We start from the raw sequence: 26,994 nt of genomic DNA, 5'->3' as shown, positions 1-26,994 counted from the left end.
CATTCCCAACAGCATCCGGTGTTCCACAATCTTTTACTGTAATGGAAAAAGCTTTAACGGTGTGTGTGTGTGTGTAGGGGGGAAGGGGGGGGGGGGGGGGGCTCATATCTACATCACAATTACACGATCAATCTCCGGATGGGGTAAGGGGGGTTCTGTAATATTTCGTCAAAACCAAATGTGGGATATCCACTTACCTGCACGCAGTGTCTCCTTATCTCTCTGAACATGGACAAAGAATCAATGCTACTTACTAGTACAAGATATTTCTAAGGTCGTCCAAGACCCTGTTTCACTACATTCCATCTGTCCATTTCCGGTTTGAGTATAACCCGGATTACAGCTGTATGTTGCTGTCTCACCATACGTTGTTGCAGAAAATTGAGGCGTAAAAACACTAAAAGCCTCCAGCTTTCCACAATCCTTAACTGTAATAAAAAAAATGGTTGAACGTAGTAATGGGATGGGGTGTATTTGAGGAACAAACTTGGGAGGGCGGTGTTGGAGGCGGATGGTTGGAAGGGGGTGGGGGGAGTGTCCATGTACCTGCACGCAGTCTCCTTAGCTCCCTGAACTTGGATAAAGGATTTATGCTACTTACTAGTACAAGTAATATCTGGAGTCGTCCAGGATCCTGTTTCACTACATTCCATCTGTCCATTTCCGGTTTGAGTATAACCCGGATTACACCCGTATGTTGCTGTCTGACCATATATTGTTCCAGAATAATCAGGTGTGGCATTTCCAACACGATCCGGCGTTCCGCAATCCTTTACTGTAACGAAAAAAGAAAAGCCTCAACGTAGTGGAGCGGCACCGATAACTATTGATCACACAATACACCATTTTGGCATTCCCAACAGCATCCGGCGTTCCACAATCCTGCACTGTAATGGAAAAAATGCTTTAGCGTATAGGGTGGGTTGAGGGTAAGAGTGGAATCGGTGGGGTGTATTTGACGAAAAATCTGCTGGGGGTGGGGGCTGTCCATGTCCCTGCACGCAGTGTCTCCTTTGCTTCATGAACATGGATAAAGAATTAATGCTACTTACTAGTACAAGTAATATCTGGAGTCGTCCAAGATCCTGTTTCACTACATTCCATCTGTCCATTTCCGGTTTGAGTATAACCCGGATTACACCCGTACGTTGCCGTCTCACCATACGTTGTTCCAGAATGATCAGGTGTGGCATTTTCAACACCATCCGGCGTTCCGCAATCCTTTACTGTAACGAAAAAAGAAAAGCCTCAACGTAGTGGAGCGGCACCGATAACTATTGATCACACAATACACCATTTTGGCATTCCCAACAGCATCCGGCGTTCCACAATCCTGCACTGTAATGGAAAAAATGCTTTAGCGTATAGGGTGGGTTGAGGGTAAGGGTGGAATCGGTGGGGTGTATTTGACGAAAAATCTGCTGGGGGTGGGGGCTGTCCATGTCCCTGCACGCAGTGTCTCCTTTGCTTCATGAACATGGATAAAGGATTTATGCTACTTACTAGTACAAGTAATATCTGGAGTCGTCCAGGATCCTGTTTCACTACATTCCATCTGTCCATTTCCGGTTTGAGTATAACCCGGATTACACCCGTATGTTGCTGTCTGACCATATATTGTTCCAGAATAATCAGGTGTGGCATTTCCAACACCATCCGGCGTTCCGCAATCCTTTACTGTAACGAAAAAAGAAAAGCCTCAACGTAGTGGAGCGGCACCGATAACTATTGATCACACAATACACCATTTTGGCATTCCCAACAGCATCCGGCGTTCCACAATCCTGCACTGTAATGGAAAAAGTTTAAATTGTGGGAGGATCAGGTAACTACTCGTGAAAATTACACAATCAAACCTTCATGGGGTATGTGGGATCCCCTTAGCTTCCTGGAACTTGGATAAAGAATTAATGCTACTTACTGATACAAGTTATATCTGGAGTCGTCCAAGATCCTATTTCACTACATTCCATCTGTCCATTTCCAGTTTGAGTATAACCCGGATTGCACCCGTATGTTGTTGTCTCACCGAACGTTGTTCCAGAATAATCAGGTGTGGCATTTTCAACAGCATCCGGCGTTCCACAATCTTTTACTGTAATGAATGGAAAATGTTGCTACACTATACAATATGGCAGGTACTAATACAGTGGCCAGTGGAATAGTCTACTACTATGTAACTTTTACTCCAGACTGATTCATTCTTTGGGTGAGATTTTTGATTGACGATATTCTTTCTTGTACGGATTTTTAGAGAAAAAAAAAATACCTGTACAAACAATATCTGAGTCTGTCCACGAACTATCTGCTTGGCAAGTTATTTCACTTTGACCAGTCTGGGCATACCCTACACTACAGCTGTAGGTGGCTTGTGAATTGTAAGTGGTCACATCCACGTCGACTTCCGTATTTGGAATGACAGTTGGTGATTTACAATCCACCACTGAAATGAAAGTCGCGGGTCAATTTACAAGTAAAGCTCCAACGCCCAAAGTATCCTAAATTGCTTATGGGCAGAAGTTTTATTAAAATGCAAAGCAACACAAGGTGAAAGAATGGTGTACGTTATATACGTTCGATACGCCTCGTAGTTACCGTGTTCACAGGGGCAATGATGTGAATATACTTAATTTGAAGAATAACATTAAATTGTGAACCGAAAATGAAATTTAGTTTTACACCTACATCTCTGCACCTGATTGTGATAATGAATGCAGGCAAAACCATGCAGTGGGCAATAAAGGGATGCCAATTCGTTAGGATGGCGGCCTTGGTCTTTCCATTTCCGTCTAGGAATTTCTAACCTGCACAACCTGTAGGGGGCGTCGATGTTTGTCTCAACCGACAAGAGTTGAACGCTGAGAGGTTGAAGAACAACTTCGGAGATAACTCGACAAACCTGGCAGTACTTACGATCACAAGTGATTACAGGCGCAGTCCACTGTCCGTCTGCACCACAAGTTGATGAACCGTCACCAGTTTGAACATATCCTTCCTCTGAACAACTGTAGGTCGCTTCTTCGCCGTACGTAGTCAGGTCGTAGTCGACCCCAGTGAGGGCAGTAGTTTCCGGTTTCAAACAATCCACAACTGAAAATAATCCGAGAACATGGTATAGTTTTATGAAAAACATCTAAGAGGGCCACACAAATCCCGACACCCCCCACCCCCCTTCCCCTCCCCTCTCCCTGAGACCCTGGATTAGCTACATTAAAAGACCTACTTTTACAAGATATATCCGGGACAGTCCAAACCTCATCCCCACCACACACCGACAGTCCATTTCCGGTTTGAATGTATCCCACGTTACACTTATAAGTGGCAGTAGATTTGAACAGAGTAGAGGTGTATTCGATGTGTGTATCTGCTTTCGGTTTTGGTATGCCACAATCTGTAGAACAGGAATCCTACAAAAATATTATATACATGTATTCAAAATTTATGATATATTCCTACAGGATGGGTGATATATTTAAAATTTATGAATATTTTCCTGCAAAAAAGGTGATATTCAAATTTTCATTCTTAAAGGGACTGTAAAGAGGTTTTCTAGTCATTGAATGTGACGTGTATCGGTTATAATTATAGCATCTATGAAGACCATTCCGTTATTCTGTTAGAATAATAAGGAAGACTACGCTCGACCTTGCAACTTACAGACTATAGTATAAGATCAACTGTATTTTCACCGAGTGCTAACAACTGAAACGAGAAAAGGAAAGGAAAACTTCGACACCAAGTTACTTGTCTTATCTTACCCCATCACATGATGTTGTACACAGAGTAAAATTACATTCAAAAGAAGTGAACGGGTCGTCGTTTATCTGAAACATCTTGAAATACGGACTACGAGTTGTTCTTCCTTCTGTTTGGAAACCAGCATACTTATCTATTACAAAACCATCTCCACAGCTATAAATAGAAGAAATATAGGTCATCAGGAGCCAATCGAATAATCAGGTCACGACCCAATAGAATAAAAAGGTCATGGTCAATTGAATAAAAAGGGTCATGGTCAATTGAATAAAAAGGGTCATGGTCAATTGAATTAAAAAGGTCATAGTCAATTGAATAAAAAAGGTCATGGTCAATTGAATAAAAAAGGTCATGATCAATTGAATAAAAAAGGTCATGGTCAATTGAATAAAAAGGTCATGGTCAATTGAATAAAAAGGTCGTGGTCAATTGAATAAATAGGTCAATGAAACCGATACTCACCCAGCTCGCAGTATATTATATCTTTCACCAGCTACAGATCCTACAGCATCACAACTCAGTGGTCTTAGTCCAACTTCTCCATCTAAAATCACACAGAACAATTGACTCATCACATCACAAGACTAAGGTGTTAAAGTTATGGTGGAGGGTTTGAAATGAAATGAACTGAATGCGTTTTACGTCCTACTTTTCTGCACAAGGTGGAGGGTTGAACGTTAGAATTAGACTCATTCAGGGTTGCACACGCCGACCGACGACATTAAAACCCACGACCGACCACTATTTGTTCGCCGTAACCAGGCAATTGTAGTAGTGAGTTTTAATCTCGGTCGGTGTGCAAGTTAGTGACCTTAAGTCCTCCATCTTCATCATTTCATTTAACCCTATTTCGGACGGTACGAATAGCCATACCATTGAGAACCAGGGACCGAAAGGTTTGTCGAAATATATTGATTGCTTCACCCTGTATTTCAAATTCAGGGGGCTGTCGTTAGACCCTAATTGAAGTGGCTATATCAAAAATAAAAGCTAATTTATTAGTTAAACTGTCACAGAATATAAAAGTTATTTTATTTAGATGCTTTTGATCATACTGTACAGACTTACTTGATCCATCGGAAGTTCCAAACAAGGTGACTCTTCTATTTACCACTATTGGACCAACTAGGGGTCTTTTGGCTGCATTGTGGATACTCAGGGTGAACACTGAACTAGACACGGTGGTTCCAGTAGAAACTATGACTTGTTGAGGGGCAACTCGACTAGAAGGAGACAGTGAAATTCCTAGTTTGAGGTATATCTGGAGGGATTAACCGATTTTCGTACATTTCTAGTACTTATAAAGATAATTTACAAATAGTCACTATTCAAATAAAATCAAGACGAGGAGTGACTTTTCGTTCAATGGAGCCCTTGGTTTGGTTGTAAAATGTAGGGCGCTAGGGCCTACTCCCTGCCCGCCCCGTCAATATCCTTACCTGTCGGTGATCTCCTGAACAGGTGACTTGTACACACCATGGTTATCAAACGTACAGGTGACAGTGTACATCTTCTCTTTGGTCTGAATCAGACTTTCTGCCTCACCGTAACGTATCAACACTTCAAGATGGTACGTTTTACTTCCCTCGATTTGCTGCAAGACATCAGAATGCAAACCTGATTTAAAGTGAAAAGGGGGGGGGGGGGCAGCTTTATAAAAACAAGAGGGTGCGTTTTACATCCCTCCAAATCTTACCATTTAGTTGATTCGTTTGTTTGTCAAGGCACCATTGAGCAAAGATTTTTCAGGACCCTACATTCATGTGAAGAAGATAAAAAACGTTATTCAAAATCCCTTTAATTGTATAAAAAAATAGTTTATAATGCTTACATGAAAGAGACATCTGGCGTTCCCAACTTGAAAAGTTCCGTCCACATTAAAATGAACATGGTCTGTAGACGTGAACTCTTGGTCTCCATTGACACACTTTGCCGTACCGGAAGTTGGAACGTCAGTTAGTATATGGACTGAGGGATTATCATCGGAGACGGTTTGGCCACAATCGGGAGTAACTGGAAAAAGAATGCAAAAAGAACAAATTAAGATAAGCGATAAAGCCACAAACGCTGTATCATATTCAGTTTTAAGCCATACACAAAGATCATAAGAAAAAAAATGATCAGTACGAAGACAAACAGTGACAAAAAGATTTGCAACGCAATGAAAGACTATGGCATAGTTATCTGTAGTCCGAAACGTCTGCCTATACATCTTCAAAATATTAATCAGAGGCTGGAATAGGGGATGTTTTGGTGTACGTTTTCTGTTTCAGATCTTCTTATCATAAAGGTATAAATGAAATGAAATGACAAATTGGCTGCTCCAGATTGGACAATGTAAGACATGCAAGGCGAAGGGTGTGCAGTGAAGTAAACAGTACACATCACATCGCTTTATTGCCTAATCTAAACAACTTTAGCCCCCCCCCCCCTTTTTTTTTCCAACTTGCATAACTGAGAACTGAGAACATAAGGTATAAAGCACTATATTTTGTTCCAATGGCAATTATTAATCATTTCACAGGAAGGCAATATTCATAAGATTCCTATCAACTAATTTGGACGATTTTATCCCCCCTCCCTCTTTCCTAGTACATACTTTTCATCATGTACCGGTCATCTACATTTGCATCCATGGCGGCCACCAAACCCTGAAAGTGGACAAAACGATTTGACTAATTCAAATTTGCAAAGACACATTTGTGTTTTCTACAACTTTGTTATACAATGTAGCCAATAAAATATGTAATTTTAAATGAAATGAAACTAAATTAAATGAATGGATTTTTATGTCCTACTTTTCTGCACCATGTGGGCTAATGAAGACGGAAAGGCGATTTGTAGGCTTAGTTGAAATATATATGAACTTTCTACATATCCGGCTGATTATGTTTGGCGTATTGATTTAAATGTCGGTCAACCAAGTTCGTGTCTTATATTTGTATGTAAGAACGAAACGTGATTTCGGAGGAACTTACCCATGACAGCAGAAGTAGATACAGAGAGCAGTAAGTAGCCAACATGACTGAAAAAAAGACCAAAATTATCATAACTGAATGGAGACTATTTCAGTTAGTATCTCTACACTAAACAACGATCTTCAGACAACTGGACTATTTCAGTCTATGTCTCTACTGAAGTTTGAGAAGTAGAGATCTTCAGACTCCTAGGGTCTTTAGCAGTTCTTTACTGTATAAAACAAAATATATGGGTAGTCTGTCGTAACAACAGAAAATTTATTTCAAATTACGGCTACCTTAACACTATCTTATGCCTAGTTTATATTGAATATTCGTGGAATGACAGATAAAATTCAATTCTGAGTTCACTGTAGTCTGTAAAGGAGAGGCACACATAGAAACGTGAATGCGAGCGATCATGTAGCATATTTTTGTATAAAATAAATAGGCAAATGGGGTAGATAATCCGGGAAAAAGAAGAAAAAAACAAGAAAAATTCATTACTTACCTGACTTCTATCTCATCTCAAGTTGACTAAAGCTACGAATGTCAACAATATGGGGTAATTAGCACGTGCATTCCGCTTAAGGTCAGGTGGTACTTGTTTACTTGTTTCGTTGTTTCGGGTAAGCGAACATTCCAAATTGCCATCTACAGCAAGTTCGCACATAGGGACACAATGATGTTAATTAGGCCTCCATTGCTTAAAAATATATATGAAACTCTTTCACTAATGGCTAATTACATTCTTGTTACCTCTTAATCCAAGCAGAAAACTTACTAACGACCAAATTTCATTCAGCTACCGAATAATACACTGTTGACGGTGACACGTCTCTGTTACTAGAACCAGGTCGTTTACAGTGGCGTCTGCAGAACAATTATTGATTGGGAGGAGCTCCCTCCAATTTTGATTTTCAAATTGTTAAAAAGGCGGGTGGGGTATTCTGAAAATAATGGGCTCAAGTCCTACATTTTATATAATTTGAAAACGCATTACATTTTTAAAATAAATTAATGCCTTTTTCCATACATAATATGGGAAGGCACCATGGGAAGTGGAATGGAGCCTGAAAGTGACATTGGATTGGATTTATTATTTTTTTTTTCTGATTGGCTGAAAAGTACTAAACCAGAACCGTAATATTCACAGTGAATTATCATTGGTTTAAGATCTCACTATCCAATCGACAATTAGTATTTTTCTACTAAAATTCAACCTGAGTGATATTGATTGGTGATAATTGATCGAATCACTCGCTTATAAAGTGATTCACTAATCCGTTCCCCATGGCTGAGGTCTTGAATGGAGAGAATATTTGTGGTCTGACACTAAAAAGACTAGAGGTTCGAGGTTTAGTTTCGCGAGTTGTTTCCCCTTAGCGGAAGTTAGTGAAACGTAGCAACGATTGTTTACATTGGGAGCAAATGCGGCAACGAACCAAATAAAATAGTGGTTTTCTCTCGTTTTATCATTAAGTTTAGTTTATTTTCTGTTTGTCGACAAAGCAAGTAAACAACCAACATGTCTGATATCGGATCCGAAGAAATGGAAGAGGAACAGGGGCCTTATTTAGGCGTAAGTTCATCTCGAATAGTTCCAAGTTTATTTGGTTTTCACTCAACAAAATCATCATAGGCTACATTCTAATGAATGCCATCTCAATTTTTGATTTAGGTTTCAGGGGAATTTGATTTTAGCTTTCATTTGCACTTCTATCTATAATTTTCTTTGTAATATTTTAGAATCAGATATCTTTCAGACATAGATCTCTGGTAAAACATTGATTAAGGCTAAATAACATAGAGAAGCAATTTTGAAACTGATATTGATTGGTGATGGTTGACCATTTACCCTGCCTGTGGAGCTATTATCTTATTTTTGCACAAACGTCAAACCATATTTTAAGCGATGGCATACTACAAAAGAAAGTTTAATTAAGACTGCTTAATTTTTCAAAGTAAAAATAGCCCTACCCTCTTCACAAGATTAATGATAAACTTAATAAAATGAGACTATTTAATATGTTATAGGAATATGATGGAGATAGAAATGAACGAGAAGAAAGACATGGCCATGGTAAAGCCACGTTACCCAATGGTGACACGTACGAGGGTCAATATGAACATGGTAAACGTCACGGTACAGGGGTCTACAGGTGAGAATTGCCCTTTAATTTATGTTAGTCAATAACTGTACATCATTTTGATTAAAATTAGATTTCATTTTCGAGCTTTTTTTTTCCTGGTATTTTCGTCCCCATTATCATCAAACGTCTTCTTTACCACAGTCTAGTTCGGAAGACATTTTTTTTTTAAAAGTGTGTCATGAAGAAAATGTTTCTTTCCTTCGCCATCAGGTTCAATTTTTACTAATCTTTATTAATTTTCAGATTTAAAAATCGAGCCAGATATATTGGTGAATATAACAAAAATAAAAAACATGGTCAAGGTACTTTTATTTACCCAGATGGATCCAAATATGAAGGTAACCTTTTGTTATCAACTATAAAATACAAATAGATGTATGATCATATAATTTTAATCCTTGAACACGTAATATACGATGTATCTCTATTGAAGAGTCTACTACAATACAACTTTTACTCTTGATTTTGCCATACTTTGGACGGGACTTTGATTAATGGGATTGTCTTTCTTGTGCAGTTTTTTATATTATTATACAATGGAAATAGTTTCTCCATAATTTAACACTCAGATATAAGTAGTAAAAACAAGCTTTAACCCTTTGAACCCTGAGTGTAATTGAAATATAACGTCATATACCCTGAACTCCAAGTAATAAAAGTAAAAGCGTATGACACCTTTATAAACACCTTCACTATAATACAATAATGATGTTTTAATTCTATTTTATTTTCCAGGGGGCTGGGTAGATGATCAGAGATGTGGGCACGGTAAATACTACTACGTGAACGGCGACACCTATGAGGGTGAATGGCAAGGTCATCTACGACACGGTCAGGGTGCTTATATCTACGCTGCTACTAATACTAAATACGTTGGTACATGGGTGAACGGAAAACGAGAGAGTCATGGTGAATTGATACATGCAAATCATAAATATGTTGGTACTTTTAAAGATGATAGGGTAAGGATATGTTTTATTTTCGAGGGAGATATAAGCAAAGTGCTACTAATACCTTGTTCCATTCAGTGTTCACAGGGTCAATGATAAGAATTGAACGCAACATAATTACCAATTCCTCATCATTGGTGAATGTGTTTTTGGCAGTTGTTTCCTTTTTTCTCGTCTCTTGACGTTTGAGATTGGATTTTTTTTTCGATGATCTTGTTCTGAGTCCTAACATATTTTTCATCTTTATTGTTACCCTAACCTGTTTACACTTCCATCAAGTGCTTCAAGCCATGGGTACACATGAGCCTATATTGGGTTGCCAAGTCATCCCAGAGACATGCAGGGCCAGGGGGAAAATCAAACTAAATTTAAACAGTGATTGATCAATTAGATGACTGGAAGTTTGAAATCTTTAATTTTCTGAGAATAAAACCTGAAGAATTAATCTCAAATCATTTCAAATAAGTGTTTTGTCCCAGATTCATTCAGTGTTCAGTGTTGATAATTCATACATTTATTTATAGATGGAAGGTAAAGGAAAATATGTGTTTGATATTGGATGTGAACAGCATGGTGAATACATCCCTATTGAACAGGTAGGTCAACTTTCATTTTATATTATATATTGTACATAGTTAAAACATCATACTGCTTGTTGTGACCTCATAATGGCAATTTTGACCTCATAATAATGGCTATTGTGACTTCATAATCAATGGTTATTGTAACCTCATAATAATGTCTATACTGACCTCATAATAATGTCTATACTGACCTCATAATAATGGATATACTGACCTCATAATAATGGATATTGTGACCTCATAATAATGACTATTTATTAGTATTCATGAAAACTTAAAAGTTATTTCCTTTCCAAATTAATTTTATTTTTTTACTTCAGGAGAAAGATGATAAAGGTGATGATGAGGAACCTCAAGCTAATATAATTCCAAAATGGAAGGCTGGTCACGTGACAGCTGTTCACATTAAAACCGAAGAAGAGATAGCTGAAGAAGAAAGGTTAGCAGCTCAAAAAACAGAATCTGAAGCAGCAGTTGCAGATGTAGAAGCTGCTGCAGCTGAGGCCAAAGAAAATGACACTCTTGTAGAAGATCCTAAAGCTGAAGAAACAGAAGGTGTGTGTTTGTGTTCTTATTAATTTCATTCTACTGTCTATCTGATAAACAGGCACTACTCTGAGTTGCTAATTGCTAACCTGAGGGTCGATGGTTTAATCCCGTTAAGGGATGAGTTAATTTCATTGACTGATTTAGGTTTTCCCCTTTCAGTCATACAGGTTGATCTATAGTATATGCATGATCTCTCAACAGTTTAGAATCGAAAAAGAGTAGATTGCTTTCTCTGTCTTTACAAAATTTTTCAGTCAGGTCAAAAAAGGTAGGTTTTCACGAATGAATTTTGCACATAATTGCCTCCAAAATCAATGATTGGAAAGCAAAACTTCATTCATGCCTTTTGTCATTTGACATGTTTCACTCTGCATTTTTTTCTACTTTTCACAGCAATGTAGTATCTTCAAAGGTATATTTTAATAATCTCCCAGTTAATGCTTTCATCCTTTAAGTTATGTTTTTGATCAAGTTTTGTTTCATTTTTTGGTTGGTTTTTCCTCTGGGTTTATTTTTGCATGAAGTTAAGTTGATGTTTGTTTTATTAAGTTCCTTATGTTATGCATGCCATATTCTTTGTACCAGAATGATGCCAAAATTTAAGTTACATTTCATGTGAAAGATTTTCTGAACGAATTGTGTCTAATGGCATCTTCATTTTGCAGTTCACTTGGAATTAGTGATCTGTTACATTATTAAGTTGATCCATTTTTATTTTGTTAGTCTTCTAATCTTTTTTATCTTCATATTGAACATCATTTTGAAAATAGAAAGGTTTTTTTTTTTTAAAGTTTCAACTAAAACTCTGGTAGTAATTAGCATGCGCATATTTAGTTAGAAAAGGTTTCTAGGGGTTCAAGATTAAATAACCTGAAATAACAAGTTTGCACATAATTAAAGGGATTATAAAAAGGCTTTCTAAATTTTGTATGTGTATCAGGGACACTGATAGCATCAATTTGGACCAATCTAATTTTGTGGTTTCTGCATTCTGTTTTTGTTTATTTCAGGGGACAAAGAACAAACTGGAGAGACACAGGAAGATACGACTACACCCGCAGTTACAACTGAAGAAACTACTGAACAGCCTGCCGAACAAACAGAGCAGCCTACTGAACAGTCTGCTGAACAAGCTGAGCAACCTGCCGAACAGATAGAGCAACCTGAAACTGAACAAAATGAAGCAAAGGAAACGGAAGAAGAAAAACCTCAAGAATAGGAAAAAAATTAATATCTTATGTTTCTAGCATTTTCATTATAATATCATCCAACTTTCAGAATTTTAATCCACAATCATATTTTTGAATTTCTGTTGAAAAGTTTTTAACCAAAAAGCCGATATTTAACTTCAATTTTAGAAAAAATTTGTAAAAATTTCTAACAAAGGATAATATATATTTTACCTAATTTTAAAATGTTTTGACCAGGCAGAGAGACTGGTTTATTGTTTCTACAGGATGTCTGTTTAGGTGTATTGTAATCTTCCTAATTTCACCAGCATTGTTTGTTTTTATCTAAATTGTAAATATCTCAATAAATTATATGGTCTTATTTTATTATAAAATTATTGTTTTTATTTCCTGTGGTGAAAATTCCAACCATCTGATGCTACAATTGATCCTTTCTTAACCCTTATGGCATGGTTACTTGCAACAGAATTACGCATTATATACACAAGCAGCCTGTTACTAAATGTTATTGTCACACAATGTTATTGGATTAGAGCATGATTTTCCAATGAAAGCTGGTTCTTGGCAAAACCAAGACTAGCATTGATTGCCTTGATTATCTGCCCCCATTTACTGGCTGGCTGTATAAATGTATAGGTATATTGGAGTAGAGTTGTCTGCACAGATTATTACTGATATTAGCCCAACCCTCAGAACTAATTACAACAAACACAAGACAATTGCATTATTAAATTGTAAAGAACTAATTTAGTGCCAAGTTTGCTGACACCAAGAACTGGTTTCTTGAAAACTAAAAGAAAGAATCCCAGATAGATCTGATGAAAATAATATTCCATAAAAAAATATTTAAAATTTCATTTATTCATTCATTTCCATTATTCATTCATTCATTCTTTCATTTATTCATTTTTCTAATCCTTATGCTTTTTATGTTTCTTTTTCTTTTTGTGCCTGTCTGAATGTTTATGTTTTTTCACACGTTTTGTTGGAGTTTCATTATCAGACTTATTATCAAATTGATCAGATTTTCTTTTCTTTGTTTTTCTGTTATTTATGTCTGTATTATTTCTGCTTGATTTAATAGATTCACTTTCTACCCATTCCAATTCAACTTTCCTCTTTTGTCTTTTTTTCTTCTTTCTCTTTTTCCTGAAACCAGAACACAAAAATTTGAAGATTTATCAACCTTTCTTTTTTTGATTTAAACCCTTTACACACATCACAGTGATCATGTGGGACAAGGAAAACAAGGGCTTCTAAGAGGTTGTCGTATTGCTCTACTTCTGGTTTCACAATCACACAATTCATCCTGAAAAACAAGTACTAAAAGACATGCTTTGATTGGTTAAAGATAACATCATTGGAACATTACTCCAGTTGAAAACATGTTAGATTGCAATGAAGATGGAAAAAAAAACAGAAAAGAAATGAAATTGTAATCTTTTATTTAATAAGATTTCAAAAATACCATACCTTTTTCTCCTCTCTTCCTCTGAACTAGAAGAAGAACTTGAAGAGGAAGAAGAGGAAGAGGAATCCTGGTCTGATCTATCACTATCAAAATCTGCAGGATACATCTCTTTAAAACCACTATGACCCCATCTGAAACAAATTGCATTAAATAGAGATCATTGTGGTGCGTATACCTTGATAGAGATTTTAATCAGGTGTTCGAGAACAAGAAGGGATGCGCGTTATACATGTTTGAGCACTATATCCACTATATTACACAGAATATGAAAAGCCAAAATGTGATGTTATGTATAGTTGAGAATGTCTATAATGACATAAATACACACATAAAAGTTTAGAAACCTTTTTACAATCCCTTTAAGCGTTTGAGAAACTGTTGTCATCTTCACAATGTCAAGCTATTACCACCTTCGTACAAAGTTTGTAATAGCTTGACACTTAGAAGATGCAGAGTGTAAGGATATCTTTTTACCTTTCAGGGTCTACAGCCTCTGTTTTTTCCAGCTGTCTCATCCAATAAGTACTGGTAGCCTCTCTACTGTCATCCATGTGAGCACTACGACTTTTCATTTTATATCTAGCATCATTCATATCATCTCTCTTGTCTTCTAGATATGATTTCTGAGATCTGGGGGTAAATTTTCTCGACTCATCTTGTTTTGATTTCTCATATTGTTTCCACATATCATTTTCTTCTTGAATCTAAAATTACAGAGTTTAGGTAAAATATTGATCTGTTTTGAATTCATCTAAAAAACATGTTAATCAGAATTATGCAACAAAAGACCATTGTGCCTTTTTATTTCCATTTCTCCTATTGAATATAAATTACTGAATTGATTGCGAAGTAATCTGTTCTTAAACTTAGATAAATACACATAGTGAGAGTTATCAGACTTGCACTATTTTGGTTTTAACAAGTAAAGATAAAGTACTACAGCGTGTGAACAGGCAGCACAAGATACAAAGCCACCACTCACCCTATTATGTGTATCGGTGTGGCGAATATAATTTTTCAACAATCTTTTAGTTCCTTGAGAAAATACAGGATTACGGTCCATTTTCTTGGACTCAATTAGGCAAACGTAGGCAACGCTGACAATAGGCTCCACCAAACTGTTTAGAGAGATTTAGACTAGAAATTTTCAATAAAGGCCTACAGGCTGGCTTTTAAGGAGGTTACTACATTTATGTTACATATGCCATGTTTTTCCACATCGGCCTGTATTTTGTAATTATGGATGGCTGTCTTAAGTTCAACCAAACACAGATTTCTGACATCAGTTTAGAATTCGAAGGAAATGATGCATTTAGCTATTAGGTGTGTCTCTTATCACAACTGGTGACTTCAGATTTGAGATTCGAATCAAGCAGATCATGAAACTAAAGAGTTTAGGATGAAATGAAGTAAGCAAATGCCAATAAAGTTTTTGTGTCGTGTTTACATTTAGACAACGGAAGTAATGGTTTTGTACAGATAAAAATACACACAGACGAAGAAACTTAAAACTAGCAGTTGTTTTACACATAAAGAATGTTCCTGTAATCACAAAGTAACAAACTAGATCATTCAAAACTCATTTTCTAATTTTCTAATGCCTTAAATATATTTACACTTCTAGTTTCATATTTTCTACAAATCGAAAACATTTCGTTTAACTTTGTTTATGAAACTGGATTTGTACGTAACCAAATATCTAAGGACGCTAAAAAGTGCAAGTAGAGAAGACAATTTTCGAGAAAATTAATTGCCACGATAATTAGAGTGCTATTTTTAACGTTTTTGCTGTAAGTGGAAAGTAAGTGTATTTTGCATCAGTTCATTGTAATTAAAAATAGTGCCTAAAAACTCAAATGATTGCTCTTCAATGGAATTTGTAGTGTTACTGTTGGATTGTAATCTAGCCAAATGATCAAATGATTCGATTGTTTGGTTGGAAAGGTCTAAGATAGGCTAGCTTATTTTGTTTGTTTGATATAGATTGTTTGAATTCAGATCAGTTGTCTGAAGATCGCACAGCATGAAACTCTGAGTAACAACATGTTTCAGGTTCTGTTTTAATATTTCTATATCACCCTACAATTGATGTATTGGTCACTATTTTAACAATGAAAATATTTCACTATTGTAATTATAAGATCCTTTTACAAAGTCTAGATTTACATCATAATACTTTCTTTTTGTTTTTGTTCACAGAGAAACAATACACTAGAGTGTTAAGATGGCATCAGTTAATATGGATAAAACAGCTTTTATGAATCAAGCTCAACATATTTGGTCTATGTTAGATGACATGTCTAAGAATGACCCAGCAGGATATAAAAAGTTTATAGATCAACAGATTAAACAAGGTAAAGAGGAGATGGCCCCACCCAAACCTCACATGTGTATTTCTACTAACTTGAAGGTAAGAAAAACTAGAGTTTTTCCAATACAATTAAGTATTTTGTCACTTTTTCTCTTTTGACTTTTTCCCTTGGTCCTAAATTCGATAATTTCTCAATGTCAAATTTAAAACAGCATCGTCTAATTGCCCAGCGGATGATTTTCCATCTTGCCGCCAACTATTCCACAGCCACATCTGGTCACATCCATTCTCAATTGTCTCTTCTCAGGTTCCAGAAAAGATCAAGCTGTACATCAATTTTTTTGGTTGGGCTAAAATTCCTGGTCCTAAATCTGCTGAAGATGCTGTACCAGTTATGGGAAGTTCAATACAGGAGGAAAAAGAAAATGGAGGTCAGTAAGATAGATAATGAAAATTAACTTAAATACACCCGATTAGGTTGTGCCATGGGGAATAAGGGAAATTTTTCTATTTCAAATTGTCTAACAAGCATATCTTATAGTATGATGTATGATTAAACAATATAGAAATATGTAGCAGAACGTGTACTCTGAGACAGTACTTGTCATTGGTCAAAATATCTTCATGATAATTGGAAAATTTTTTTTGCAGAGCTGTAAAGCAAATTTAAAATTTATAACTTTGTCTTTCTATTTACAGGAAAATATAAAATTGTGTCAGTGGCATTTAATCCCAAGGTCCTGGAAGAATTTGGTAGAGATGCTAAGAACTCTGCAGACCTGGATACATTGATTAATCTAGCTATGGACTATATTGATCAACTCAACAAAGTGAAGTGTTCGAGAAGCTACAGCATTCTGCCTAAAGATGATCTCTATAAGGGAGATCTCAAAAAACTTCAAAAAAGTTTTAGTGTCAAGTCCGAGCAAAAAGATAAAGAATTTAGCGACAATTTTGATGAACTGAGTAAAACGTTTGGACCACTGGCAGGCGCTTCCAAGGGTGGTTTATTTGAACAGTTAGCTAATATCGCTGTGGATGACAACACAGAGAAAACAACAGGCGTCGAGAGCGAGCAGAAAGGACCACAAATTTTTTTACCCGACACTGTCAAGAAACCGGGTTTGATTCAAGAAATCAGCGAGCCAACTCAAGCCAAAATTCACAAAGAAATACCAAAAGACGTTACTTCACCAGTGACGCCGAAGTATGAAGTAGAGAAATCTTGGAATGATAAGAATCAAGGACAATGTTGTATTAGAATTTATCTACCTGATGTAACCAGCGTTGTGGAGTGTGAATTAGATATATCAGAGGTAATGGATTCTACTTATGTTTGAATTAAAGGGGTTTTCTAAATTTTTTATGTGTATTGGGGAAACTGATAGCATCAATTGCATCATTCATTTCAGTCAGATGTCTGTGGTTCCTGCAATTCCACAAAAAATATGTTTTTGACATAACCAATGGCAAAATATGCTTTATCATGAAAGGCATTTGTGATAAGTGACGTATCAAACACTTTGTCGTAGTAGAATTGCAGGAACCAACAATCCTTTTGAATTTTCATTAAACTTTGCTGGTGTAATAATTTCAGGAGGAATTGGAATTGGTAGTGCCAGAAAAATACAAGTTAAAGATGCAGTTAGTGAATAAAGTAGATGATGAACACTCTACAGCTAAATTTATCAAGCAGACCCATTGTTTAGTAGTTACCATGCCAATATTAAAGAAATAGCTGCATTATTGTAGTCTTGTTCCTTTTTTTCTAACCATATACTAATTTTGCAATTTTTTATGGAGATTGGGGACACTGAAACAACTATAGTTTACAAGGATTACATCTAAGGTTCACAATTAAAAGATCCTTTCTACCCCCTACTTGGCCAAACCTCTTGGCATTGATCTTTCTCGGATTATCTGTACTGATTAACAATTAGGTAGACTGGAATTATAAGCGAAGGGGACATATTCAAGGTTTCACTTTCACATTAACATTTCTATTATAACTGGAACAACAAGATATCAGAGGGAAATATGAATGATACAAATAGAAGATGAATAGTTCAGTTGGTAGCGAGTTAGATTGTTGTCTGCGATTAGGTTCTGTGGGTTCCTCAAGGCTCCTGTAAGTCAGCTCTCACCCCTTAACACCTAATACACTTAAGTTTGGATAACCTCAATTTGCTCACAATTTCTGAGAAAAAAAGAAAAATATCAGTTTCAAAATTAGATTTACTTCACAGTATTTACAATATCATAGTGTCAACTAAAATCAGGTGTTGATGCGTGATAGTTTAATTATCAAATTACTAATAACCACCATTTCATCATCTACTGTTTCCGTTCTACTTTACTATCTTCTATTTTAGGGTCTGAAAAACAAAAATTCAACTCATTACATGCTTTGAAAATTGTGGAAAAATTTCAGGATATTCTTAAAGAGATTGTAAAGAGGTTTTCTATATTTTTTTTATGTGTATCAGGTACACTGATAGCATCAATTTGTACCATTCCAATTTTCAATCAGACATCTTTGTTCCTGCAATTCCACGAAAATTAAGTGTTTGATGACGTCACTAATTGCAAATGGCTTATGTGATAAACATAATTTGCGTTAAGTGATGTCTGCTGATTGAAAATTGGAATGGTGAAAATTTAAAAAATTTAGAAACCTCTTTACAATTCTTTAATATAAATTTGCATTGTAGAGATTGCACTGTAATGTACCTAAGATAAAACATAACACATAATTTATCATGAATCTCTCTAGTGCCTGTATACATATTGGATCACTTTCAATTTCACAGCAAAATAGGGGTATTACACTTGTTGGGTCACGTTGTGTCATAGATAACATAAATAAAAGGTTCTCCTTTCGTGTAAACTTCTTGGTTTCCAAACTCTAAGGTGTCACTTCTACATGTCATATTGTGGTCTGGATTGGTCCCTTCTGAACAAGAGTTACCTTCCATTGGTAAAAGCCTCTACTACTCAGAAGTTGATATGAATCCATACAAACCAGACGTCAAAATGATGACAAAAAATTTTAAATGATTCTTACCATTGAATGAGAAGGCAGGAAATTTGCTTAATTCAGCGTCAGTGCCTCCATAGTTTCTCTGTAATTTTTCAAGTTGTTCCCCCAATAATTTTTCTGTGTCTGGACCAGCATCCACCAGTTTACCACCAGCTGATCTGAAATGGATAATTTAAGCAATAAAACACTTGGCAACAGCAGGATAACTCTGTCTGCAGAAAGATGGATTGCCATCCATCCATTAGGTGCCGTGGGTTTGAATTCTCAAGGTGCCCAGTGTCTGTTTTCACCCCCTAATAACAAGTGACTGCAGAATAACTTTAGCTTTACAACTCCTTGCAATACACTTACTTTTTCTTCTGTGCATATTCTCTGATCTTATTGACAAATAATTGTTGAATTGGATCTAATTTGGCTTGTTGTAGAGCGACGGCAGTGAAACCAATATTTCTACGACATTCTTGACGAACTACATGTCTAGCCGAACTGAGAACACTTGGTAGAACCATCTGAAATAGTAACCATGAATTTTATTATTCTCTCATTATCAATACAGAAAAAATGTTTATGATATCATTCAAACACACACATTTAACGCGGTACTCCCTTTAACGTTTTAGTTTACTCGCAAATGTTGTAAGTCTAGTGGAATGAGTAGCAATGCGAAAGTCTGATGGAATGTGAAATGGCAAAAATCATATCTTCTGATTTACTGAAAATGGTTTGTTTCGTGCTTTAAGAATCCATGCTAAAGCAGGATATAAAATATTTTCAAAAAGTGTTGTGTGTGTAGCTAATTCAGATATAAAATTAAGCAGCTATTCAGCCTAGTTAACCCTTCTTACCATAATCAGCCTCCCACCCCCTCTCAAATTCATTGAATGGCAATGTGAATGGAATGGACGAATGAACGAAATAACCCGACACAAAATCGTCTATATTACTAACAAAAACAGAACTGTCACGATTCTCTTCAATTGTGATCATAGTTCATAATAGGGCAGTTAAGTTCAAAATTAAATTGTAAGGGAAAAGGCTAAGACAGACCCTAAAAGCTCAAAAAATTAATTTTGCTCTTTACAACCTTGAAGTTCAGACCACAAAGTATGGAGGAGATCTCGTGGATAACGATACTTTCCGAGAACAGCTTTGATCATCCGGTCATATTTTGTACATTACAAATTCAATAGACATCGAGTGTCTGGAAACTCAAAAACAAAGACAATTTATTCGTCACGTGATACAAGGTGAAGCATTTTTGCGCCGATAGCTCGATTTCCGTTTCATCAAGTTTCCGGTTCAATATTTACCTAAAAATTCCCTATTTTATCAACCAAAATTCAATTTAACAGGTAATGTATGTTTAAGTTTCATCACAGGGACAAAAATGGAGTCTAATTTGATTACAGAAGTCATTGTCTTTGTTCAAAATCTTCACATTTAGGTCAAAAATACCCATTCGGCTGAACAGGATGTTGAACGTGCGTCTGGCGCCGGAAGTTTTTCTTGTAAACATCCTTTAGCAGACATCTATTTCCTTTTCCTACCAATTTCTGGCACATCCGCTTAGCTTTCTTGAATATGAATGCCGATTATTTTCAAAATGTGAAGTTCAAATTCAAAGACAAGGCCATGGCTAGTTCAAATACATTCCTAAATTCCAGACGCCATCTTTTCAATGACCCAATTTTGGTTGTGGATAGCCTTCTCGTTGAGACCACATTATGAAACCTAATAATATTAAAGGATTCTCTCCCAAACTTGTAAGATAGCTGACATTCATACTTGCACAATAGAAATAACTTTTTAATATGATACATTTTCTAAATTGTTGAGTAGGCCTAATTTCCTGAGTTTAGAAGACTTAGGGAATTTCCTATGAGTCATAGATAGGCCTACATAAATAAATGAAATAGTTGCACATAAGCAACCAACCATGTAGAATAGACTGCAGTCAGCAGAATCATTTAACCCTCCATTGATTTGGGTATAATTATTTATAGCTGACAATAACAAGCCAATTTATTTCAAAATGAAGTGAATATATATCAGTCAGGATGATTAGATTAGAGATTTTTTTGCTTTTTTCTTCTTTGAATTATTGCTCATAAATTTGAACAATTTACCGGGTTTTATTGTAAACTTGACACTGTCATTTCGGAGACTTTATCAAAGATGAAATATATTCCAGGTATGAAGAGAGCCTTGTCCCCGACAGTTCCTGATGAAGATTCCACAGACCATGTTGAAGCCATTGGCCAGCTAGAGATAGTCCAAAATGTCCCTGAAGAAAAAAGACAAAGAACTGAAGAAGTATGCTTGGAGGAAGGGTAAGACATTGGGCCTCAGTTCATCTGTGCAGCTGTACATTGTAAACAAATCTATTTTCATCCATTTTAACATTTATGTGTATTTTGGTTCCCAAATGATAGCTGATAAGTATCTTACTTTGGTCTTTTTTGATTTGTGTTTGTTCCAATGTGTAGTTGGTCTTTTCAATGTGTTTTGAAACTCAACCTCACTTACAATTGAAATTGCATTATTATTATTTAGGGTTGTTTATGCAGAAGAAGTGATCCACCAGCAACCAGCGCCTAGCTACCAGAATCTCATTATACAACACATGGATATAGCAGAACCCTTGATGACATTAAAACGTCTATTAGAAATCCGACTTCAGTGTTCTCTGTCAGACCATGAATTCTATCTACAAGATTCCGTTCCTGTAAGTATGCTAAGTCCAATTACTTGAAGTGGCAATTTTCATTGTACATTTTGAAATTTTTATATATTTTGCTGGTGCCTAAGATGCACACCCTCAGTTTGTCAAGCAATTTTAAGGCTGTAATAACTGAACATTGAATTTAAATTGTGTTTTATTTATGAATTACAGTTAGACCAAGATAGAAGTCTAGTAGATCAGTGTGTCCAGGGTGAAGGAATGGTCCAGATTAATCTTGAAGTTAAATCACAACCAGGTAAGGCTTGTTAAATTGAAATCTCCTTCCCCACCTACTATCATAAGGACAGTTATAATCCATTGTCAACCACAAGATTAAAGGATTACTCTCTCTTAGAATGAACATAAAATTCATATCCTAAAACTTGGCCAGTATATATTCATCATTGGACTTACCTGGACACATATTCCTCGAAACGATCTTGGTGCTAGGATATTCTAGAAACAGAGTTTGAAGATAAGAACCTAGGATATCCTAGCACTAAGATCGTTTCGAGAATACAGGGCCTGGTGTCATAACTATACAACAAAATCCCTGTATAATCCTATAAATCCATCAAACTCAGTTAAAATTTGAAAACAGTTAAAACTTTAAGAAATTTATTGTTTTATTTTGTATCTAACAGGTGTGAACCCTAAGATTAACATCGTGGACATTTTAAAAACTGCTGATGAAGTTGATGAGGCTATTGAAGAAGTTCCTCCAGGTATCACTCTTTTCTTTTGTACAATGGACTCTCAGAGGTACTGGCCTTGGCAGCAGAATTTGGTTTTTTTTACCTTGAAGAGATTTAAATCCGCAGATGACATCCAACTGTCTCTCTTATGCATAGTTATTTTTAATTCTGCTATATAGATTTATGAAGGGTTTGACCATAAAGTTGATAAAGACAGTCAAATTTGGATTGAAAAAGTTAAATTTTAATCTAAGGTTTTAAAATCCTGTCTAGAACCATTCTTAAAGAATTTTCTATTGGTCAATTGGAGTTAGGTTTCAAAACCAGAACTTTTCCTTTCAGTACCGTCAACCCCTACCCTGTCTCATATACCAGCCTTACCGTCCAGCACCCCTGGTACACCCAATAATACAAAAGTCGTTATCCCCCTACCGGAGGAGAATGAAAATGTCACTCGATGGATTGTGGATCAGAATTTCAGAAAGGAGCAGGAACGACTCAAAATCCCCTTTGGTAAAAATTTCTACTACTATGCATGCCCAATTTTCTTGCATTATTTCCATAAATTTGCATTCCTTTCAGAGAGTCCACATAGCTAATATTGTTGAGACCAAAAATAATTTTTTTAAATCTCTTGCACAGGAATTGCATTTGAATGTTATTGATTGAAGGAGATTAACTAATAATGGTTTTGATCAAAATATGATTTGCAATAGCAGATTGGAATTGGTTGAAAACAAGAGTTATCTCCCATTAGTTTATTATGTGATGAAACTATTTGAAGAAGCAACTCTATGCTGTGTGAAATTGAGAAAATTACCATCATTATTGTCATGTTTATTATAGATCCTATGCAGTGGAATGAAGTACATGTAAAACACTGGATTCAGTGGGCAGTAAAGGAATTTGATCTACAAGGTGTAAACACGGCAGACTTCAGAATGACAGGAAAACAACTGGCTGCCATGACACATGCTGAATTTGTAAAATATGTACCCTCTGACCCTAATGATGTATTTTGGACTCATTTAGAATTGTTACGAAAGTGTAAATTTGTAGGTAAGTAAGACTTCCAAGAATCAAACTTCAGTTCAGAATAAACCTTGGCAATATTTTATAAGTAATCTGTTTTTTTTTTGCTCACTTGAATTGAACTTTGGTAAACTGGAAATAGTACAACAGTAGACAAATTCATTTCTTTTTGAGTAGCTGTCTGCTAGTACAAGATCATCTCCAAGTAGTGGTTGTGCATTCTAAACTCAGTTAGTGCATAAAAATCTAGTGACTTTGAATAAGACGTCTTTCGAAAAAAACAAGCTTTGTGGATCAAAATTAAAGAGATTTATTTTATTGTGTTTTTTAGCTGTTATGCAGCAGCCTACACCTCATGCTATAACAACTATTACAGTTTCTACATCAGATACAGAAGGTATATACTGTTCAACTATTATATTAACACATCATATTTTAACAATCAACTCTAAAATTTTTACTGGGAGTCTTAGATTGTCTTTGGATTCATGAAAACATTATTAGAATGGGACAATCTATCGAGGCTCTGTTTGCTACAGGCTGTTCATGTTAAAGATCCCTTGACAGTTGTAAATCGAAAAAAGAGCAGGCTAATGCCGCTGTCCTGGCAAAATTTTCCTCATTGTACCCTGCATGGCATTGCACATCTTCATTACCCTACATGGTGCAGAAAAGTAGGACGTAAAACTCATTTCATTTCATTGTTTTCTATTTTCCAGGTCGATTAAAGACAGTGGCTAAACATCCAAGATCTAGATCACCAAGGATAACAGGAGATGAACGATTATCACCTGGTAACAGAACAGGTACATACAGCTTTCATTTTATTTTCAAAAATTTGACGGACAACATTCCGATTTACATTTGAACTCTTCCTTGAACTAGAATAATTTTCTAGTCTTTAGATTTCTCGAGTTTTGACCCAAAATTTAAGAAATAATTTAACTTTACAGGAAATAATGGTCAGATTCAACTATGGCAGTTTTTACTGGAACAATTAACGGATAAAGACAGTCGAAATATAATCTCCTGGGTAGGGGATGAGGGAGAATTCAAACTCATACACCCTGAGATGGTGGCCCAACTGTGGGGGAGACGTAAAAATAAACCCACTATGAACTATGAGAAATTAAGTCGTGCCTTGAGATATTATTATGATGGTGACATGATTGCTAAGGTAAGTATAGATTATATCTACAAAACATTTCAAACTTCTGTTAAAAACACATTTAGATTAGATTAATATTCCCAGCTGATAGAGATCAATTTTAGGTATCCTTAGCACTTTTGAAATTGTCAGAAGGTAAAGCAAACTCGTGATTAGTGTTAGGGTGTATTGAGACAAGTCTTAATGAAAGCACTGGCCTAGGTCATTAGTGTTAGGGTGTATTGAGACGAGTTTCAATGAAAGCACTGGCCAAGGTCACAGAGCACTTGTTTTAGTATGACACATTTCTGTTATCCAATGAAAACTCTTTGAACATTTTTCAAATGATTTAAGTTCATAGAAAATATTTTGGTATTATTCTAATAAATTGTTTTGTCAATATGTCCTGCATTTTATACTGAATGTAATCTTTCTTGCAGGTACATGGTAAAAGATTTGTGTATAAATTTGTGTGTGATTTAAAAATGTTGCTAGGATACAGTGCTGAAGAACTTCATAATTTAGTCAACGAATGTGCATCGAAGAAATACATCGAAGTGCCCGTTGCTGAACTGCAGAATATGCAGAATATAAAATATAAAACATTGTGTATTAAACGGGGAATAGATCAGAAAACACAGACCAGTTGAAAAAAGACAGAAAGAGAAAAGCTCTTCGAACTCTTGTTATAGCCCAGTCACACCAGATTGTGACCATTTGCGATCTTACTGCAATTAGAAATGCACCAGGTCTTCACCTAATGAGTAGAAACTTTCGTTAATAGTTACAAATGTTAAAGCACTTAGCAACCATGTTATGTTGCCATTGTGGATTCACTCATCCCACTTTTCTGTCACCATAGTAATGCAGTAAGGACTCCTTTCTGGTGTGACGCGGCTATTTCAGAACAATGTATATTTGATCTCTTAAAGGACTTCTACCTCTTTGAATGAACATAAAATTTAGATTTTCAAACTTGGCCAAAAAAGAGTAAATATTCATCAGTGGACGTACCTATTCTTGAAACAATTTTATCGCTCGATTGTCCCTGCAACAATGTTTGAAGTTAAACTCTTTTTAACTTAACAACATAATCCCTGTATATAACAATAAATCCATAAAACTATGGCCAAGTTTGTGAATTTAGATTTTATTTTCATTACAAGAGGAACTGTTCCTTTAAAGCTTGCAAAAATATTTTTGGACCATTTTGTTAAGATGCAGGAAAATCATGACAAATATAATCTCATTGTGATGTAAATTGTTTCAACTTGTATCATTTGTTTCTATTCATTTCATCTTATATTTCTTATGTTAAATTTTACATCAGACTATCGATATAATGTTGAAAAAATTGAGCACAGAAATTAATTATGTGACTTTGTAAGCTTAAGTTAATTTTGAGCTTTAGTAATAAGTAGTATATTAAATAACGGACACAATTTTATGGTATACTACTCCTTAGTTTTATTACACACTACGTTTCAACAATCTACATTGTCATTTTCACCTACACACTACGTTTCAACAATCTACATTGTCATATTCACCTGAAGATGACAATGTAGATTGTTGAAACGTAGTGTGTAATAAAACTAAGGAGTAGTAAACCATAAAATTGTGCCTGTTATTTAATGTGATCTCTTCCCCTAAATATCGCTAAAGGATTACTAAGTAAGTTATTCCAAAATCTCCAAATTAGCATTAGAAATAAAACAACACAACAGATCTTTCAAGTTTTGAAAGGAATATACAGTGTTTAGCAATTGATGTGGTCTGTTTTATTATAGATGCTAAAATGGAGTTATTGCCCTTGGTATCGTACTGTATATGATATAAAATAATGCTCTTTGTAATTGGTAACTCAGTATTTCAAATTTAGAAATATCTTTGATGGTATATGGAAATTATATGAACAATTTAAATCTAAATGAGATGAACTTTATTTTTTTGTTTCTATGGCAATATTTGGGTTCTAGTTTTGGCTGTAAGTGCTTAAAAGATTTATATAGAATTTCATTTCTCGCTGTTTAAAGATGACAATTGCCTTATTTTATTATAAAATATTATTTTGCATGTTTAAAAATATTTATATTTGTAAATTTTGTATAGAATTATTTTCGTTTTCAGCCTTAAACTCTCATAATGGTAACACTTTATTTTTTGGGATTTTTTCAAAATATTTTGTAAAATTTGCAATCTTTCAAGTAGTAGCCTTAGATTTTTTGGGACCATTTTAATTCAATTTGAATAAAATTATTACATGAATCAATTCTATTGCTTGAACACTATAAGAACTACGTCTATTTCTTTTCTCTTGATATGGAATTGGATTTCTGAAAAACTTGATGATCCAAGAATGATCATTCTTTCCATCCTAGCTTTCAGTCTTCTTCATAACGTCTAGCTATTACGAACTATACTTATACCTTGACTG

At 35.4% G+C, this 26,994-nt stretch overlaps 5 protein-coding genes across 5 annotated transcripts; 3 read left to right on the top strand and 2 right to left on the bottom strand.

Moving 5' to 3' along the window:
* Positions 1-8,241: 8,241 nt before the first annotated feature.
* Positions 8,242-10,978, top strand: LOTGIDRAFT_133598 (hypothetical protein; the record flags this gene model as incomplete). Its single annotated transcript, XM_009067697.1, has 6 exons — positions 8,242-8,295; positions 8,751-8,875; positions 9,110-9,204; positions 9,602-9,828; positions 10,341-10,412; positions 10,721-10,978. 6 exons carry the CDS (start codon positions 8,242-8,244, stop codon positions 10,976-10,978), a joined length of 831 nt encoding a protein of 276 aa, XP_009065945.1.
* A 2,000-nt stretch (positions 10,979-12,978) lies between these two features.
* Positions 12,979-14,830, bottom strand: LOTGIDRAFT_236639 (hypothetical protein). Its single transcript, XM_009067696.1, has 4 exons — positions 14,593-14,830; positions 14,085-14,314; positions 13,613-13,741; positions 12,979-13,288 (listed from the first exon to the last, which is right to left on the bottom strand). Exons 1-4 carry the CDS (start codon positions 14,671-14,673, stop codon positions 13,051-13,053), a joined length of 678 nt encoding a protein of 225 aa, XP_009065944.1. The 5' UTR covers positions 14,674-14,830; the 3' UTR covers positions 12,979-13,050.
* Positions 14,831-15,314: 484 nt separating this feature from the next.
* On the top strand, positions 15,315-17,668 carry LOTGIDRAFT_236638 (hypothetical protein). Its single transcript, XM_009067695.1, has 5 exons — positions 15,315-15,411; positions 15,810-16,020; positions 16,229-16,352; positions 16,621-17,237; positions 17,519-17,668. The coding sequence occupies exons 2-5, from the start codon at positions 15,835-15,837 to the stop codon at positions 17,657-17,659; spliced, it is 1,068 nt and encodes a 355-aa protein (XP_009065943.1). The 5' UTR covers positions 15,315-15,411; positions 15,810-15,834; the 3' UTR covers positions 17,660-17,668.
* A 469-nt stretch (positions 17,669-18,137) lies between these two features.
* LOTGIDRAFT_236637 (hypothetical protein) lies at positions 18,138-20,166 on the bottom strand. The gene is made up of 4 exons (XM_009067694.1): positions 20,046-20,166; positions 19,313-19,470; positions 18,986-19,119; positions 18,138-18,296 (listed from the first exon to the last, which is right to left on the bottom strand). Exons 2-4 carry the CDS (start codon positions 19,468-19,470, stop codon positions 18,256-18,258), a joined length of 333 nt encoding a protein of 110 aa, XP_009065942.1. The 5' UTR covers positions 20,046-20,166; the 3' UTR covers positions 18,138-18,255.
* Positions 20,167-20,261: 95 nt separating this feature from the next.
* Positions 20,262-25,207, top strand: LOTGIDRAFT_222728 (hypothetical protein; the record flags this gene model as incomplete). Its single annotated transcript, XM_009067693.1, has 10 exons — positions 20,262-20,313; positions 21,153-21,291; positions 21,515-21,686; positions 21,855-21,939; positions 22,328-22,408; positions 22,721-22,891; positions 23,225-23,437; positions 24,130-24,216; positions 24,364-24,587; positions 24,998-25,207. The coding sequence occupies exons 2-10, from the start codon at positions 21,155-21,157 to the stop codon at positions 25,205-25,207; spliced, it is 1,380 nt and encodes a 459-aa protein (XP_009065941.1). The 5' UTR covers positions 20,262-20,313; positions 21,153-21,154.
* Positions 25,208-26,994: the final 1,787 nt, after the last annotated feature.

Source organism: Lottia gigantea (genome assembly GCF_000327385.1).
Source record: "Lottia gigantea unplaced genomic scaffold LOTGIsca_85, whole genome shotgun sequence".
Taxonomy (NCBI): Eukaryota; Metazoa; Mollusca; class Gastropoda; family Lottiidae; genus Lottia; species Lottia gigantea.
This window is presented reverse-complemented; position numbering and strand designations above follow the sequence as displayed.

Excerpts from the sequence above, each read along its gene's own strand:
- LOTGIDRAFT_236637 (XM_009067694.1), bottom strand. The coding sequence starts at position 19,470 with ATGGTTCTACCAAGTGTTCTCAGTTCGGCTAGACATGTAGTTCGTCAA. Across the intron at positions 19,120-19,312 it reads GAATATGCACAGAAGAAAAA|ATCAGCTGGTGGTAAACTGG; the intron begins GTAAGTGTATTG and ends TATCCATTTCAG. Across the intron at positions 18,297-18,985 it reads TCCTGCCTTCTCATTCAATG|ACCCTAAAATAGAAGATAGT; the intron begins GTAAGAATCATT and ends TTTGTTTTTCAG.
- LOTGIDRAFT_236638 (XM_009067695.1), top strand. The coding sequence starts at position 15,835 with ATGGCATCAGTTAATATGGATAAAACAGCTTTTATGAATCAAGCTCAA. Across the intron at positions 16,353-16,620 it reads GGAGGAAAAAGAAAATGGAG|GAAAATATAAAATTGTGTCA; the intron begins GTCAGTAAGATA and ends TTCTATTTACAG. Across the intron at positions 17,238-17,518 it reads GTGAATTAGATATATCAGAG|GAGGAATTGGAATTGGTAGT; the intron begins GTAATGGATTCT and ends TAATAATTTCAG.
- LOTGIDRAFT_236639 (XM_009067696.1), bottom strand. The coding sequence starts at position 14,673 with ATGGACCGTAATCCTGTATTTTCTCAAGGAACTAAAAGATTGTTGAAA. Across the intron at positions 14,315-14,592 it reads ACACCGATACACATAATAGG|ATTCAAGAAGAAAATGATAT; the intron begins GTGAGTGGTGGC and ends CTGTAATTTTAG. Across the intron at positions 13,742-14,084 it reads GAGGCTGTAGACCCTGAAAG|ATGGGGTCATAGTGGTTTTA; the intron begins GTAAAAAGATAT and ends AATTTGTTTCAG.